General features: G+C 54.7%; 4 protein-coding genes across 5 annotated transcripts in view; 2 read left to right on the top strand and 2 right to left on the bottom strand.

The window, feature by feature from the left end:
• GFOD2 (glucose-fructose oxidoreductase domain containing 2) overlaps positions 1 to 2,372 on the top strand; it is a 33,650-nt gene extending 31,278 nt beyond the window's left edge. Inside the window, exon 3 of the mRNA XM_049786426.1 lies at positions 859 to 2,372. Within this exon, the coding sequence (XP_049642383.1) occupies positions 859 to 1,757 (899 nt within the window). The 3' untranslated portion in view covers positions 1,758 to 2,372. The remainder of the gene's footprint in view (positions 1 to 858) is intronic.
• A 5,365-nt stretch (positions 2,373 to 7,737) lies between these two features.
• On the bottom strand, positions 7,738 to 9,706 carry C14H16orf86 (chromosome 14 C16orf86 homolog). The gene is made up of 4 exons (XM_049787420.1): positions 9,512 to 9,706; positions 9,227 to 9,429; positions 8,353 to 8,570; positions 7,738 to 8,253 (listed from the first exon to the last, which is right to left on the bottom strand). Exons 1-4 carry the CDS (start codon positions 9,704 to 9,706, stop codon positions 7,850 to 7,852), a joined length of 1,020 nt encoding a protein of 339 aa, XP_049643377.1. The 3' UTR covers positions 7,738 to 7,849.
• Positions 9,707 to 10,085: 379 nt separating this feature from the next.
• ENKD1 (enkurin domain containing 1) lies at positions 10,086 to 14,009 on the top strand. Its single transcript, XM_049786495.1, has 7 exons — positions 10,086 to 10,209; positions 10,292 to 10,480; positions 11,135 to 11,307; positions 13,030 to 13,155; positions 13,273 to 13,436; positions 13,536 to 13,672; positions 13,759 to 14,009. The coding sequence occupies exons 1-7, from the start codon at positions 10,125 to 10,127 to the stop codon at positions 13,917 to 13,919; spliced, it is 1,035 nt and encodes a 344-aa protein (XP_049642452.1). The 5' UTR covers positions 10,086 to 10,124; the 3' UTR covers positions 13,920 to 14,009.
• Positions 14,010 to 14,436: 427 nt separating this feature from the next.
• PARD6A (par-6 family cell polarity regulator alpha) lies at positions 14,437 to 16,315 on the bottom strand. 2 transcript variants are annotated; one of them, XM_049786435.1, is made up of 3 exons: positions 16,178 to 16,315; positions 15,529 to 15,751; positions 14,437 to 15,315 (listed from the first exon to the last, which is right to left on the bottom strand). In XM_049786435.1, exons 1-3 carry the CDS (start codon positions 16,241 to 16,243, stop codon positions 14,561 to 14,563), a joined length of 1,044 nt encoding a protein of 347 aa, XP_049642392.1. In that variant the 5' UTR covers positions 16,244 to 16,315; the 3' UTR covers positions 14,437 to 14,560. The 2 variants fall into 2 exon arrangements, with proteins under 2 accessions (XP_049642392.1, XP_049642393.1); XM_049786436.1 differs by having other exon boundaries at positions 14,437 to 15,312.
• Between the last annotated feature and the right edge of the window lie 520 nt (positions 16,316 to 16,835).

Here is a 16,835-nt window from a genome sequence, read left to right as displayed (position 1 = left end):
CCCTGAGCGCTGCCGGGTGTGACCCCCCCCAAAAAAAAAAAAGAAAGAGAGAGAGAGAGAGAGAGAAAAAGAAAGAAAGAAAGAAAGGAAAAGAAAGAAAGAAAGAAAGAAGAAAGAAAAAGAAAGAAAGAGAAGAAAGAGAAAGAAAAAGATAAGAAAGAAAAGAAAGAAAGAAAGAAGAAGGAAAGAAAGAGAGAGAGAAAAGAGAAGAGAAGAATGAGAGAAAAAGAAAGAAAGAAAGAAAGAAAGAGAGAGAGAGAAAGACAGAGAGAGAGAGAAAGAGAGAGAGAGAGGGCCCGGAGAGATAGCACAGCGGTGTTTGCCTTGCAAGCAGCCGATCTAGGACCAAAGGTGGTTGGTTCGAATCCCGGTGTCCCATATGGTCCCCTGTGCCTGCCAGGAGCTATTTCTGAACAGACAGCCAGGAGTAACCCCTGAGCAATGCCGGGTGTGGCCCAAAAACAAACAAAAAAAAAGAGAGAGAGAGAGAAAGAGAGAAAGAAAGAATGAAATAGGAAGGAAGGAAGGAAGGAAGGAAGGAAGGAAGGAAGGAAGGAAGGAAGGAAGGAAGGAAGGAAGGAAGGAAGGAAGGGAAAAGAAAAGACAAGAAAAGAAAAGAAAAGAAAAGAAAAGAAAAGAAAAGAAAAGAAAAGAAAAGTCAATAGCGGGACATTGTGTGCTTGGCCCCTGAGTTCAGGCCTAGGTTATTTTTTACCTCTAGTTACAACACATTTCTAAGTCCAAGTGGATTCCCAATTTTAGTCCATCTTCCTGTGACAGCTCTGGTCTTGCTGCCCCTGTGGGAACCGGTAACCTGGCAGTTTCACAGGAACTGCTAACCCTATTTTGTCTTGTCAGGTATTGGGAAGAACGTGGTGTGCGAGAAGGCGGCTACCTCTGTGGATGCCTTCCGGATGGTGACGGCCTCCCGCTACTACCCACAGCTCATGAGCCTGGTGGGGAACGTGCTGCGCTTCTTGCCCGCCTTCGTGCGCATGAAGCAGCTGATTGCGGAGCACTACGTGGGTGCCGTGATGATCTGCGACGCCCGCGTCTACTCGGGCAGCCTGCTCAGCCCCAGCTACGGCTGGATCTGTGACGAGCTCATGGGCGGCGGCGGCCTGCACACCATGGGCACCTACATCGTGGACCTGCTCACCCACCTGACGGGCCGCCGGGCCGAGAAGGTGCACGGGCTGCTCAAGACCTTCGTGCGGCAAAACGCGGCCATCCGCGGCATCCGGCACGTCACCAGCGACGACTTCTGCTTCTTCCAGATGCTCATGGGCGGCGGCGTATGCGGCACCGTCACGCTCAACTTCAACATGCCGGGCGCCTTCGTGCACGAGGTCATGGTAGTGGGCTCGGCGGGGCGCCTGGTGGCTCGGGGAGCTGACCTCTATGGACAGAAGAACTCTGCCTCCCAGGAGGAGCTGCTTCTCGCGGACTCGCTGGCCGTGGACACGGGGCTGCCCGAGCGGGGGCCCCACGACGTGCCCCTGCTCTACCTGAAGGGCATGGTCTACATGGTGCAGGCCCTGCGCCAGTCTTTCCAGGGCCAGGGTGACCGCCGCACGTGGGACCACAGCCCCGTCTCCATGGCCGCCTCGTTTGAGGACGGGCTGTACATGCAGAGCGTGGTGGACGCCATCAAAAGGTCCAGCCGCTCTGGGGAGTGGGAGTCGGTGGAGGTGCTGACAGAGGAGCCCGATGCCAACCAGAACCTGTGTGAGGCGCTGCAGCGGAATAACCTGTGAGCCTGGAGCCTGCTTGGGGCCCCTAACGGGGAGGGCAGGGGCTATGACAGGAGGCTGTGATCATATTTTTAATTTCAGGAGTCCATGTGGTTGGGGGGAGCAAAGTCCTATAGGCTCCCCAGAAATGTGCACTCTGGCAGCTGGTTAACTTTCAGACTTGTAGGCCAACACAGCTCATGGTTGCACAAGGATGGAGAAGGGCAGCATCCTCTGACAGTGGGGCTGCAGTGGCTTCACTTGGGGAGACTGTGACTTCACTTCAGGGGCTGCTGCACCTGAAATCGTGTTTCTCCCTGATGAGAAGCCCAGCCAGGAGCCTGCTGGGCTGGGCTCGTTCCCTTGTGCCTGAGAAATGACAGGAAGGCTCGTTCCTAGGCCCTCCTTGGCCAGCTCATCTCAGGAAAGATGGAGGCAGCCAATCCTCCTTCAGGATCTCCAGTCCTTGGCCCTGCCTTGCAGCTCTGCCCCTCTGGCCTCCAGGCTGCCCCTCTGCTAGCAGGGAAGAGAGGGTCCTCCTTTAGCTGAGAGCACTCAGGATCAGCTGACCTAGGGCAGGGGGCCTCTGATTCGCAGAGAGTAGCTTCTGATACTGTTAATAAATCAGGATCTGCAGCACCACAGCTCATTGTTGTCTGTTGTCTCTGTTCCTCGAGGCCTCTGGTTTCTGGTTTTTTCAGAATAGCACCTCTCTGCCCAAGACCCTCCTTCCTGCCACTGCCTCCCCAAACTCCCACTGATTCTTCTACGTAGCCCAGGAATTTCTAAGAGATGACTATTTCCTGGAGATAAGAGGGCAGGAGTGATTCTGTTCTGGAAGCCTGCGTGAGGGGAGGCCTCCAACAGTGGGACAGGATGAACTTGGAGGAAGATTCCGCATACTATGGAAGCTTGGGCTGCCTCAACCAGTCTCGATGATTTCTTCTAGCATTTTATCCCATCAGTCGGTGGGGTGGGGTCTGGAGGATGATGCCCCTAAGCCAGTTAGAATGAAGCCTGTTCCAGTACTCTGGGAATTGTTTTTCAGTATTATTTATCTTTGGAGGATAAAATAAGGACAGGGAGCCAGAGAGATAGCATGGAGGTTGGGCATTTGCCTTGCATGCAGAAGGATGGTGGTTCAAATCCTGGCATCCCATATGGTCCCCCATGCCTACCAGGCGGATTTCTGAGCATAGAACTAAGAGTAACCCCTGAGCACTGCCAGATATGACCCTAAAACCAAAATAAATAAATAGATAAAATAAGAACAAGGACCAGAGAGACAGTACAGGAGGTAAGGCAGTTGTCTTGTAGGTGGTTGACTCAGGTTCAACCTCTGGCATTGCTAGGAACGATCTCAAGCTGGTATGACCCAAATCCCCCCTCTCACCCCCCAAGAAATGGCTGGTGTGATGTGCTGATTGCATGCCAAATGCACAGGACTTAAGAATTCATAGTTTCAGGCTGGAGCAGTACCACAGCAGGTAGGATGTTTGCCATGCACTAGGCCTACCCGGAACCAACCTGGGTACCCCTGCATCCCATATTGCCCCCTGAGCCTGCCAGGAGCAATTTCTGAGCTTCGAGCCAGGAGTAACTGCAAGGTGTACACCTCCCCTGAAAAAGACTTTATTTCCTTTCATACAGAAACCACCTAAGAGCTCACTGCTCCACTCCCATCATTCAGGTACTTGGCCCCAAAGTTTCATTACATGCAGTGTGGACTGGTTGACCACACACCCCAATGATTATGGGTCTTTGATCCACCAGTGCTCAGGTTCTGATGTCAGGAATCCAGCCTGAGTGGGAAGTGAACTACAGGTAGCCCACTGTAAGCCTGATGCTTTTAGAAGATTCTTTCTCCTACTGGAAGAGTAGCTTCTCCATCCACTTCAAGCCTGAATTCAAACTGAACGTCAGTTACCAATATGTTGGAGTTCTCTTTCAGTTTCGGAATTTGCAAAGAAAACAGATGCAGAGTTGCTTCTCTTGGGTTAGTTTATGTGGGAATGAGTGGCTAACATGCCTGTGGCTAAAGAAACCAGTCGAGTTCTGGTCCTCAGGGAGGTGACTAGCTGTGCCCATTGCAGACTTGTCCTGCAGCGCCCCCTCCTGGAGAATAGCAGCAGCTCCCAGTACCTCAGCCAAACTCAGGCTCTTTGCTATCAGAGTAAAATCCAGTTTTTCTGGGCCAGAAGTTACAACAATCAGAAGAAAATATTCAAAATACCTGTTTTAGGCCAGAGGTATAGTACAAGGGTTAAATTACTTGTGTTGCAAGCAAATGTCCACCTGAAGCAGAGCTAGGTATTGGTCACGCACACACACTGTTTCTAATTTTCCAGTCCTCTCAAGTCTTGATCTCATACTTCTCAATGGCGGCAACTTCCTCAATTTCCTGTTCTATATTGATTGTCCCTTCCTTGTTCTATGCTGCAAGTACTTCCGAAATAGGCCCAGGTCTCCATCTGTCTTGCCCACTCCTCATTGCTGCTAAAGCCTGGTCTTGCTTCAACCACACAGAGTGCTGCATGGAGCTGGCATACTACATTCCTCTCCCATATACCCCAGCAGGTTTCCAGACATATCACCCACTCCAGAAATCAGCATTAAGAGGCGTATCCTTGGGGCCAGAGCAGTGGCACAAGCGGTAGGGCATTTGCCTTAAATGAGCTAACATAGGACAGACTGCGGTTCGGTCCCCCAAGCCAGGGGTGATTTCTGAGCACATAGCCAGGAGTAACCCCTGAGCAACACTAGGTGTGCCCCCCCCCCCGCAAAAAAGTAAGAGGTGTATCCTCACCACTCCTCTGCAGAGTGGCAGATAGCCTGTTCTCTGTGGCCCACAGTCTCACACCTCAGCTCCTTACATCAGCACCCTACAGGTGCCTGCCTCAGAGGAGGGGCCACCAGCCTGTGGAGGCAAGTCTGGTTATCACAGATGCAGCCATTACTAACCATGTCTCCCTTCCCTGACCCCTTGATGTCTCTTCTCATCAGTGGCCAGATAGGTAGCATCGGGGCAGAACAGGATGAGTCTGGTGACACAAAGACCCACCTGCTGCAAGGGCACACAGTGGCATAAGCCCTGAGGGGTTAAGGCTAGTCCTGAAGACAGTTGTGACTCACAATGTTAGTATGTGGGACACCCCAGGTTCCTTATTGGCAAGAAGCAAGGTGCCCTGAACCTTTGATAGTTTATGAGGGGGGGCACTTTATTGTTTTGTTTTTGGGATCTGGAGGCCATAGCTGGATCTTGTTTTGTTTTGTTTTGTTTTGTTTTGTTTTTTGGAGGGGTTGATTTTTGGGTCACACCTAACAGTGCTCAGGGTCACTCCTGCTCTATGCTGAGAAATCACTCCTGGCAGGTTCGTGGGACCACATGGGTTGCCGGGATTCCATCCATTGTTCTTCTGCATACAAGGCAAATGTCCTACCTCCATGCTATCTCTCCAGCCCATTTGTTTGTTTTTGGGCCACACCCGGCACTGCTCAAAGGCCACTCCTAGCTCTGTTCTCAGAAGTCGCTCCTGGCAGGCTCAGGAGACCATATGGGATGCCAGGAATCAAACCTGAGTCCATCCCAGGTCAGCCACATGCAAGGCAAATAAATCCCCTACCACTGTGCCATCACTCAGGCCCCTGGGGATATTTCTGGCTCTGTGTTTAGGGGACCATATGTGGTGTCCAGATCAAATCTGGTTGGTGAAGTAAATGCCTTAATCCCTGTGCCCCCTTTTCAGCCCTGGGGTCAACATCTTGTGACTGGTCAGACCTTTATAGGAAGCCATGGGAAAGCTGAATTAGGGAATGAGGTGGATGCCTCAGTGGGTTGGTGGGGACAGGGCCCAAGAAAAGGGTGTAGAGCAGGTGGTCCTGGAGGGTAAACTGGCCAGCTTTGGTGTCTGGTGATCTTGTATAAAATCAAGATGCTAAACTGGTTTGGGCTTGAGTAATGGGGTAATGAAATATGGGAAAGCAGGGTGACAGGTGGAAATCTTGCTCACAGAAGGTGGAATTGTCTGGGTTGGAACACCTGAAGGTCATGCAGAAGGTTTTGGCTTTCCGAAAGTGCCAGAACAGGCTGCCTGGCCCCAGGAAGCCTCGAGGCGAGAAGCAGCAGACATCCGGGGTGGGGTAGCTTGGTAAACAGGCTACTCTGGGGATAGTCAGGCCCACTGTAATCAGGCTGATGAGGTATAGGTCCCAAATTCTGACCACATGTAGGCCCTGTCCAGAAAAAAAGGAGCAAGGCTTCTGCCCTATTTCCCATTAGCTGACAGAACTGTCTTATCTAGGCCTTGGCTCCTCTCCCCTCCCTTCCCAGCCCCACTGTTAGCTTGTCTGACCTTCAGATTCTTCTAGAGTTCTTTTGCTTCTTTGTTTTTGTTTTGTTTTTAGGATTTTGGGCCACACCCAGCAGTGCTCAGGACTCTCTCCTGGCTCTGTGGTTAGGGATCACTCCTAGAAGGTTTGGGGGAGCATATGTGGTGGCGAGGATCAAACCTGGGTTGGGCCATGAGCAAGACAAATACTCTCTACCCTCTGTACTAGTGCACCAGCCTGTTTTGCTTTGGGGCCGTACCAGGCCAGCACTCAGGAATCACTCCTGATGATGCTCAGGGACCATGTGTGCTGAGGATCAAATCAAGGTCAGATGTGTGCAAGGTACAGAGAGAGCACTGCTCACTGTACTTTTAAGCCAGTGCCCCCCCCCTTTTTCCCCTGCAGAATTGGGAATAGACCCAGGGCCTCATAGTCAAGTGCTCCACTGCCAAGTCACAGTCCTAGTTTGGGAGCCTGTAAATCTACAGAACCTGGCTCTACTATCGAAGTTTCTTTTTGTTTGTTTGTTTTGTTTTTGGGCCACACCCGTTTGACACTCAGGGGTTACTCCTGGCTATGCGCTCAGAAATCGCCCCTGGCTTGGGGGGACCATATGGGACGCCGGGAGATCCAACCGCGGTCCGTCCTACACTAGCGCTTGCAAGGCAGACACCTTACCTTTAGCGCCACTTTCCCGGCCCCTATCCCAGATTCTAATTCACTTGATTCTGAGGTATTTCTAGGAATCTGTAGGGGTTTTTTGTTGGTGCTATACCTGATAGTGCTCAGTAGACTCCTAGAACATTGCTGGAGGTGGTATTCAGCGAGGCTATGTGGTAGTGGGACTCAAACCTGAGCCTCCTGATTGCAGAGCATTGACTGCAGTCCAATGGGCTCTTTCCAATTAGGAATCTTGGAGGTTTGAGTTGTTAAATTGCTTTCTTTTTCATTTCTTTTTTTTTTTTTTTTTTTTTGGCTTTTGGGTCACACCCGGCGGTGCTCAGGGGTTACTCCTGGCTGTCTGCTCAGAAATAGCTCCTGGCAGGCACGGGGGACCATATGGGACACCAGGATTCGAACCAACCACCTTTGGTCCTGGATCGGCTGCTTGCAAGGCAAACGCCGCTGTGCTATCTCTCCGGGCCCTTCTTTTTCATTTCTGACCAAAGCCATATCTGATGGTACTCAGGGGCTACTCTTGTCTCTGTTCTCATGAGAGTCACTCTCAGCAGTGGTCAGGGGTCTATAATGGGCTGAGGATCAGTCAGACCTGGGGTTACCCACATGTAAGGCAAGAGCTCTGACACCTGTACTATCTCTCTGGCCCTGCATTTGTAAATGTTTTGTTTGTTTTGTGGCTATATCCTGCTACGCTCAGCTTTTAATCCTGGCTCTGCACACAGGGATCATTTCTGGTGGGCTTGACGTACCATTTGGGGTGCTTGGGGATCAAGCCTGGGTGGGATGCATGCATGCAAGGCAAGCACCCCACCCACTGTACTATCTCTCCAGCCTGCATTCTCTAGTTGTATTTAGTTCCAGGGCAATCCATGCAACCAGACAAGCTTTAAGGCCCCACAGTGAATTCTTTATGGTTTGTGCTCCAGTCCTTTAAGCTTCCTCCTTCTCCTTTCCAGGCTTCTTATTTAAGGAATTATCAAGTTTGAGAAGAAAAGCATTTATTTCCAGCAAGTTCTGGAAACCCATTCCCCCTCCTGCTTGGGGGAATTCTTTAGGCAGCTGTTCTGGCTACTTAAGAGAAAAGAAGCCAACAGAAGGTGGGACAGTCACTTGTACTGAGGAGACAGTGGGGGGACCAGTGGGGCAGTGCAAACACTCAGTATCTTGTCGATGTCCACCTGGGTTGACTTATCCACCTCAGCCTTGAGGCGGACACTGGTCCCCAAGTCCAACAACCCCCTAGGCTCCTCTACAGCCTCCTCTCTTCGGAGCACCAGAGCCTGGGCAGGGGTTACGAGCATACTGGGGCAGGGCAATGTGAGGCCTGAGCTCGGCTCACCTGTGACAGGCAAAAAGGTTTGCAGCTGCTCGAGCCTAGCCTCTTCGGTGTCCGTGACCAGCTCTGACTTGGCTTGGGCCTCCACCTCCCTATCCTCTTCATCTGCCTGGTTCAGCTCAGGGTTGGAGTAGTTGATATACTGGTACAGAGGCCGCACACGCTGGGCCTTACCTACAAGGACCCAGGACAGGGCAGGGGCTGGAGCATCAGGCTGGACATTAGAGGTTCAGCAAGCAGGGAGAAGGGCAAGGGCCAGGGGCTACCACTCACGCTCTAGACCCAATGCCTCTAAAGATGCAGACACAGTGCCAGCTGTGGTGGTGAGCACTGGAACTCCCAGACTCTTGCGCTTCTTTGATTTTTTGTGTTGTTTGGGTGATGGTGAGGGCTCACTCTGGCTCCCTTCTGACTCCTCCTTGAGCGATGGCAACCTGGGGGAAAGCTCTAGTTCTGCCCTTGGATGAGCTTGTTGATTGGGTCTTGGGTGACTGGACAGAGTCAGGGGCAGGCTACCTCAGGAGCCATCTTAGAAAGGGCCTCACTGGGGCCGGAGAGATAGCATGGAGGTAAAGCATTTGCCTTTCATGCAGAAGGTCATCGGTTCGAATCCCGACGTCCCTTATGGTCCCCCAAGCCTATCAGGAATGATTTCTGAGTGTGGAGCCAGGAGTAATCCCTGAACGCTGACCCAAAAAAAAAAAAAAAAAAAAGGGCCTCACCAACCCAACCCACCTGGGTCCCCCCATTTCTTGTCCCTCTCTGGGCAGTGAGGTTCACAGTCAGACAAAGGCCACAAGTTGGTGTGAGCTAAGTCTCCTGCCGGCCTTGACACCCTCTCACACCCCTTTCCTGGGGCAGTGGAGCAGGGGTCTCAAACTCAATTTACCTGGGGGCCGAAGGAGGCAAAGTCGGGGTGATCCTTGAGTGCAAAGCCAGTAGTGAGCCTTGAACATTGGGGGGTATGACCCAAACAACTAAAACAAAACAAAACAAAACAAAAAAAGATTCCTCTAGGGCAGGGTCACAAAATGTTGTACGGAGTTTGAGACCCCTCTGTGTCATAGAGGGAGAAGGAGGTGGTGGGAGGCATAGCAGGTCTGAAGGGGCTTGTCGAGATATGATGTTTCCCCCACCAGCAGCTCACATGACTGGCTTCTTCTTGGGGCCATGACTAGGCCTCGCGATGGCTATCTGTGGCCCGGCGCCTCTCTCCTCTGGTGCCTCCACCTCTGTCTTGATCTTCTCTTCCTTCAGCTCTGAGACAGGGGCTGCCAGACACGTCTTTTCTCCCTGGGTCCAGCAGACCTCAGGGGCTGGCACCAGGACCTGGTCTACCTCTGCAGGACACTAGAGATAACATGGGCCACAGGGTCACCAGGACTATTGATTGGGACTCCCAGACATATACCAAATCCTTGCTGTACCCCACCCGCCTCCAGAACCTGTCCTGGCCATTAAGGGCCTGCTCCGAGCACACTCGGTGCCTCCCAGAGCACCGTGACCAAGTGAGTGAGACCCACACCTCGGCCACCTGCAAACTCTGAGCGTGGCCTGCGTTTGCCGTTGCAAGCGGTGACTCCCCCTCGGGGGCTCCTGGCTGCTTCTCGGCCTCAGAGGCCGCCATGGCTGCGTGGCCTCGGCACGTCCCCGACGGTTATAGGAGAGGGAGGTCTGGGGAGTTGACGAATGGCAAGAACCTAGCGGAAAGGGCGAGCTGCAGCATCTGCTGTCCCCGGAGAGGACTACAAGCCCCAGAAGGCTTTGCGCCAGGGACACTTTGGCCTCTGACCTCAGGAACGAAAACGATTGTTGCCCGGCAACTGCAAAAGCCGTCGGATTTTGCAGCAGCAAGCGGGAAACTCGGGTAAGCCCCCGCGCCCCGCCCGGGAAGCGAACGAACGCAGGGGAGCAGCGGGCCGGGACTGGGGTGGCGGGAGCCGCGAGCGCCTGCTGTAGGGACGAGGCGCTGAGTTGAAGCGAGAATTCGCCGGACGGACCGAGACAAGACGGGCCTCGGTGCACGGTTGCAGGGCACAGGAGACATGTGCGAGGGGCCCTCCCGCATCTCGGGTCCCATTCCCCCAGATCCTTCACTCTGCCCCGACTACTACCGGAGACCCGCTTCGGGTGAGTTGGGGTTGTGGGTGGGTGGTTGCACCGAGAGCCGGGTTGGTTTCCTCCGGAGCTGAGCCCTGCAACAACCGTGCAGCCCTAGGACGCCTGGAGGGAAATGCGCTGAAGCTGGACTTGCTGACGAGCGACCGGGCCACCCCCTCTCCCCGAGGCCCCCACGTTACTCCTGGAGCCCGAGAGATCCCGGGGCAGGGCCAGCAGGGCGTGGGGAGCGTGCTGCTGCAGTTTGGTGGCATCTCCTTAGGCCCAGAGGCCTCTCCCAAGAGTAAGTTCTGGGCAGAAAGGGCAGGGAGGGGAGATTAAACAAAAAGGGGGTTCAGGGGGAGGAGAGTAGATAGGTCAAAGGACAGAGTGTATGCTTTGGAGCTAGAGAGAGTACAGTGAATAGGGTGCCCTGCCTTGCAAGTTACACCCCAGCATCCCATATGGTACCCCCAGCCCAGAAGGAGTGATCCTTGAACAACACTGGGTATGCCCCCCCCCCAAAAAAAAAAATCATGCAAACCCAAAAGAAGCAACTACACCTCTTTCTCCAACCAGGGCTCAGCTTTCCCAGCTCTTAACAATTGGAGGGACTCACTCCCTCCCCAGTCAGGCAAGTCTAAGCTCAGCTTCATGAAACCAAGCTCGTGGCATAACCCTCATAGATCCTCAGTCTCTCCTAGATCCTATAACACCTGTAGTTAGTGCAGCAGACAGTAAAGTAGTGAAGAGGCAAATGATGAATGCTTACTACTTCATGGTGCAGCATAGAGAATGATCTGGGAGAGAGATAATCTACCGAAGGACAGGATCTAACTCACATGCAGCAGTGAAGGGGTCTTTCTAGAGGAGGCGGGTATGGGACTGTGCTGGCAACTAGGATTTGGAACATTTGGGCCATATGTAAAGAAGAACCTGATGGTATCTTTTCCTCCAGGGAAGGACCCTAAAGATCATGAAAAAGAGAACCTGAAGCGGATCAGGGAGATCCAGAGGCGCTTTCGTGAGCAGGAGCACAGCCGGGAGCAGGGCCAGCCCAGACCCCTGAAGGCTCTGTGGCGCTCACCCAAGTACGACAAAGTGGAATCCAGGGTCAAGGCCCGTCTGCAGGTACCTGCCTTAGGAAGCCAAAAGCATTGTCTGTCTTTTTGTGTGTATGTGTGTGTGTGGTTTTTGGGTCACACCTGGCAGTGCTCAGGGGATACTTCTGGCTCCATGCTCAGAAATTGCTCCTGGCATGCACGGGGGACCATATGGGATGCCAGGATTAGAACTGATGACCTTCTGCATGAAAGGCAAACACCTTACCTCCATGCTATCTCTCCGGCCCCCATTGTCTGTCTTGTTGGCCACCAGGCAGTGATGACCTGGTCAGGTATATAAGGGTGGAGAAAATGCACAAGCACTAAGGTGCCAGGGAACCAAGGATAACTGCTGGCCCAGCTGCAGGCTTTGGGCCCTTTCAGAACTGGTACTCTATGAGTAATCTTGAAGGTCCAGCAGGAGTGAGGCATGGGGAGAACATGCTGGGGAGTTGGAATGTCACTGAGACATGTCCTGAAATCAGCAGTGATGTGAGTGGTTGCCATGCATCATGGGATTCCTGGTCCAGGAAAAGCTCATTCAGGGAGACTGAGACACATACACATATGCTACTTCTCATCATGTATTTCTCAGCTGGTGACCTTCTGGCGTGGATAGCCAGTGGCTCCTTTTCTCTACTGCTGGACCTCTAAAAGAGAAACAGACTGGAGGAAAACCAAAAACAATGAATCTCTATGCATATATGTTGAGTCTGAAGCATCTGTGGAGCTCGCAGGGGGTAGAAGTGATCCGAGGAAGCAGATGGAGGATTAGTCTGCAGCTCAGGAGTGAGAGAGGGAGTTAGTAAGGATCAGGCTTAAAGAGAAGAACCAAAGAAGTGACCCTGGGTTTGAGGACCTGGAGGTCAGTTGGCAGTAGCCTGGGAAGCTCAACTACAAAGTGGAGAGAGGGTGGGACAGGAGAGAGAGCTCAAGAGCCGGAGCATGCCCTAGCATAGTCCCCCAAATACCACTGAAAGTTGCCTCCTGGGCCCCAAGCCCTGCTTGGGAGACTCCCCCAAAAGAATATGGTAGGGATCAGAATGATAGTACAATGGGTAGGGGATTTGACTTGCTAGCAGCTGACCAAAGTTCCCTGGCGTTCCATATGGTCTCTTGAGCCCAAGCACAGAGCCAGAAATAAGCTCTGAGCACAGCCAGGTGTGGCCCAAAGATCAAACCAAAATAAGAATATGGCAGCTAGGTGCCGGAGAGATAGCACAGTGGTAAGGCGTTTGCCTTGCACACGGCCAACACAGGACGGACCCCAGTTCAGTTTGAATCCCTTCGTCCCATATGGTCCTCGGAGCCTGCCAGGAGCGACTTCTGAGCACAGATCCAGGAGTAATCCCTGAGCGCTGCCGGGTGTGACCCCCCCCAAAAAATATGGTAGCTAGATCCAGGTATAAGGTAGGAGAGATAATACGTTGTTTTCTAAGAGGTGGGAGATACGTGTTTAAATGAGGAGTCGAGAGGGGAAATTCAGTAGGCTGAAGCACATGCCTTTCTCTGGTTTGATTCCCAGCACCATGTGGTCCTGAGAACTCCCAAGCACTAAACCAGGAGTAGTCCCTGAGCACTGCCCAATATGTTTCCCAAGTCAAGCCAAACCAATCAAAACTGATGAGTTCTGGTTCCAGAGGGAGGCTGCCCACTGGACTGGGATGACACAGCTCTTGCAAGTAGCAGTGACAGAGCCGCAGTCTTGTGGTTTGGGACCCTGAGCTCACTACTATGTCCTGCCTTTCAGGAGCCTGGCCCTGCCTCCAGAACAGAGCCTGCCCACTTCCTGCGGGCACACTCCCGTTGTGGCCCTGGGCTCCCACCACCTCGTGCCCCCAGTCCTCAGCCCATCCCACAAGGTGCCAATGCCAAGGTGAGAGGTTCTGAGAGGGCTCGGAGGTGGAGCAAGGGTCTCTAGTGGGGGTCCAGTACTCAGGGAAACGACACAAGGCTTCTGATATTCTTTCCTGATATTCGCCATGTCTTGCAGGGGCCAGGCCTTGATGTGGACTTCATTAGCCACAATGCCCGCACTGCCAAGAGGGCCCCTCGGCGGCACTCCCGCTCACTACAGGTCCTGGCACAGGTGTTGGAGCAACAGCGGCAAGCTCAGGAGCACTACAACACCACACAGAAGGGCCAGGTGCCCCAGTAGTAGGTGCCCCTGCTCTGCCTATGGTTGGGACTGTATTGCCCATGAAGGGTGGGAGACAGCCCTGCCCAGATCATCACTCCAAGCCTTTGTCTCCACAGTTTGTTGGAACGCAGGGATCTATGGCGCCGGGAGGCTGAGGCCCGCCAAAACAGCCAGCCAGACCCTGCCTTGCCTCCTGGCCATAGTCGCATGCCTGAGAGCCAGCGGCTAGAGACACTGAGCAATCTGCTCCAGAGTGAGTATCCAGGCAAGGGAGGGGGAACCTGTCCTACTGGGAACCACGCACCCTGACTAGTGCTCATTATGTCTGGGTTCTCGTAGGACAGAACCAGCTCCTGCGTGAGCTAGTGCTCCTGCCAGCCGGGGCAGACTCTCTGAGGGCCCAGGGCCACCGCGCCAAGCTGGACCAGAAGCTGGTAGAGATCGAAGAGGCTATCAAGATCTTTTCCCGTCCCAAAGTCTTTGTGAAGATAGATGCCTGAGGCCACCGTGGATATCCTAACAAAGGCTTCCTTCTTGAGGCTCAGCCACTGGTTGGGGCAAAGGATGGATTTGGGCCCTGTCAGAGTGGGGTCCAAAGACAGGAGCAGTGGGGTATTAGTATCCCCAAGCATGCCTCTTACTACAAGGGCCGCAGGAGGGAAATCACAGAAAGCTGGCACAGCTTGTCACCTTAGTGTCAAAATTAAACCTTTTATATATGGTAGGGTGAGTTTCCAAAGTTTTTCTTATGCTCAAAATGGAGTACATTCATTGCATGCAAAAGCCCTGAGTCTGATCCCACATGGTCCCCTGAGCACTACAGCTGTGACCCAAAAACTGGGAAAAGAAAAAAAAACGTTTTTCTTACCCTAGAAATGCCAAACCTAGTCGCCTTCCTGCTGTGTGATTTCAGGAAGATCCCTCCTCCCCTCACTCCTACCTTATGTCCAAGACAGAAGCAAGATCCGGGTTTCAGGTAGAAGCCTGGAGTTGGGCCACAGAAGGATCACAACAGCATTTGTAGAAAATCTTTAATGTCCCCCAGATAGAGAAGGCCCCATAAGCAGGCAAAAACCCCGCTGGGAAAGTTCCTATCATATCCCAGAAGCCTGGAGCACCAGGGGCTGTGTCCACACTGTCATCACAGGCTGAAACCGCTCCCATCTCCTCGCATGCTACTGGCCCAGCCAGAGCTGGCCTGTTCCTGATCATCCAGGGAGGTCAGAGAGCTGCGGGCACCAGGATGCAGGCGGCCTGAGCGCAGGTCCCAGCAGGAAGGCCCCCGAGACAGCCCATTGGAACAGGAAGGCTGGCGGCTCTCAATGACCAGGTCACTGCTGTCCTCATCACTGTCAGGCTCAATAGGGCCAGGTCCTGCAGAGGGAGGCCCTGGCAGCCGTCCAGAAGCCCCCCGCACCACATTATTGCGCTGGTTGGCTGGCTTGACTGTGACGATGAGGTTGTGGCTATTAGCTACCATCATGTCAGTCACTTGGTCCAAGGTTTTCCCAGCTACCTCAATACCATTGACCTCGAGAATTTCATCACTGACCGCCAGCAGCCCGGTACTCTCGGCCAGGCCCCCTCGGACCAGGCGAGAAATGAAGATGCCTGGAACCCGCTCCAGGCCATGGGGCGCCACACGCACACTCATGCCATCACGGATGTAGAAGCCCAGGGGACGGTCAGACCCATGCTTATGTAGTCGAACCCGGCGGTGGGTTTCAGGCAGTAGGTCCACGTCTATCACGGAAGAAACCTGGCGGAAATCCTGGGGCAAACTGATGAGCAGGGGTGGCCTGGTGCGGAGAGAAGCTACAGGCCGGAGTAAGAGCCCTTTTTTACGCCGCTGCAGAGAATTGGAGGTGAAGGCTAGGCCACTGGCATCAGCTTCTGCTGTAAGGGAGGAAGAAGGGTGCTGAGATCAGGGACTACGATTCCCACTTGGCCCAGGTTTGGGGAAGGGGGCTCTGTAGCTAGTGTCTATGGCTTGGAGGTCAGGCCAAGGGCAGGGACTGCAGAGTGAATGAAGCCTGAGTGCCCTGCCTATGGACTGACCCTTACAGAGCTGTCCTGCCCTAGAGAGATGCCCCTGTCCCCCATCCTTACCCCGCTTCTGCACCAGTAGGCGCAGCGGTGGGGGCCCACTGGCCAGGGCCCGGTGCAGGCTATCGTCGTTGGTGAGGGGCAGGAGGTCCCCGTGCGCATCCGTATAGCCAAGCAGCACGTCAAGGCCTGGGATCTGGTGCACCGCACGCAGCAACCGGGAGAACTCTTGGAAGCCGCTCACGGAAGCGCGGGGCAGCGCGAAGCGTCGGAACTCCGCGTCAAACTAATGCAGGGGTGGAGGGGGCGGTGGTGGAGAGGAGAGAGGTCAGAGCCCGCATCCCCTTCCTCCCCACAGATCGCGCCCCCTGTCCCCCAACAGGTTTGGGGACCGGACCACCGCAGGGGTGAGAAACTGCTGCCGCAAAGGCAGCGGCATTTGGTGTGTCCAGATCCGCCCTCCGGGTACCACGGACGCTGTCCAAGGTCTTCTCCCCGCCCGCCCTCCGGTGCCCAGGCCAGAGAGGGGCCGGCAGTGGACCGAGGAGGACGGACGGGGAAGCGGGAAGAGGCTGGCGGGTGGGACGAGGTGGACGGAGGTGATGAGAGGTGATGGGGACCCGGGAGCCGGACAGGAGAGGCTGTGGGTGGGCATCATCGGAGCCGCGGGGGCCGAGGCCAAGGCCGGAGCCGGGGCCGGAGGGGCCCTTACTTTGCTCTTCACCTCGACGATGCTGTCGGGACTGCGCGCCGGAGGAGTCCTCTGTGGCCGGGCCATGGCGGGGCCGGGCGGGCCGGGCCGGGGTCCCAAGGCGACTCGCCGAGGCGAGGCGCAGGTGCACAGCCTGGCCGGCCGGCCCGCGCCGCCCCGCCCCGTCCCTGGCCCCGCCCATCACCCCTGGCCCCGCCCCGGCCCCGCCCGGCCCGTGACGCGAGGGGCCCGCGACCCCGCCGAACGCCCAGTCGGCGTTGCCTAGGAGACGGGAGGGGCGGGACAACGCCGCGGGCTCTGACGTCATCACGCCGCGGCCGGAGCGGCCTTGGAAAGGGCGGGGGCCGAGGGAAGTGAGTGACCCCTGCCTGAGGGCGATCTGGGTCGTCATGTCGACCGCCCTGACAAAGCGCGCGTTTTGCTGGGGGAGGGAGGGAAACTGAGTCATAAGAGGAGACAGCTGCTGAACCCTACAGTGGTTCCGTGGCATGGTGCTAACTCGCGAGGGCTAATCCTGGCCGCAGATTCCCCTCTTCTCTCTCCATCCGAACCGGCCCCAGCAGCTTGACTGAGGCGCCGACGTCCCCAGCTGGGCGCGCCAGTGCGCACGCGCGAGCACGCGCGGGGCGTGGCTTCTCGCCAGTTCCCGCCCCACCTC

This window comes from Suncus etruscus, chromosome 14 (assembly GCF_024139225.1).
Source record: "Suncus etruscus isolate mSunEtr1 chromosome 14, mSunEtr1.pri.cur, whole genome shotgun sequence".
In the NCBI taxonomy this organism is placed as follows: Eukaryota; Metazoa; Chordata; class Mammalia; order Eulipotyphla; family Soricidae; genus Suncus; species Suncus etruscus.
The sequence above is the reverse complement of the archived record's forward strand: the minus strand, read 5'-3'. Positions and strand labels throughout refer to the sequence as shown.

Bases quoted from the DNA above. Each gene is read 5' to 3' on its own strand.
- C14H16orf86 (XM_049787420.1), bottom strand. From the start codon at position 9,706: ATGGCGGCCTCTGAGGCCGAGAAGCAGCCAGGAGCCCCCGAGGGGGAG. The intron at 9,430-9,511 runs GTGGGGTACAGC...TGTTATCTCTAG, and splicing joins AGGACAGGTTCTGGAGGCGG to TGTCCTGCAGAGGTAGACCA. The intron at 8,254-8,352 runs GTGAGTGGTAGC...GGGTCCTTGTAG, and splicing joins AGAGGCATTGGGTCTAGAGC to GTAAGGCCCAGCGTGTGCGG.
- ENKD1 (XM_049786495.1), top strand. From the start codon at position 10,125: ATGTGCGAGGGGCCCTCCCGCATCTCGGGTCCCATTCCCCCAGATCCT. The intron at 11,308-13,029 runs GTACCTGCCTTA...CCTGCCTTTCAG, and splicing joins GGGTCAAGGCCCGTCTGCAG to GAGCCTGGCCCTGCCTCCAG. The intron at 13,673-13,758 runs GTGAGTATCCAG...GGGTTCTCGTAG, and splicing joins ACTGAGCAATCTGCTCCAGA to GACAGAACCAGCTCCTGCGT.
- PARD6A (XM_049786435.1), bottom strand. From the start codon at position 16,243: ATGGCCCGGCCACAGAGGACTCCTCCGGCGCGCAGTCCCGACAGCATC. The intron at 15,752-16,177 runs GTAAGGGCCCCT...CCCCTGCATTAG, and splicing joins TCGTCGAGGTGAAGAGCAAA to TTTGACGCGGAGTTCCGACG. The intron at 15,316-15,528 runs GTAAGGATGGGG...CCTCCCTTACAG, and splicing joins CCTACTGGTGCAGAAGCGGG to CAGAAGCTGATGCCAGTGGC.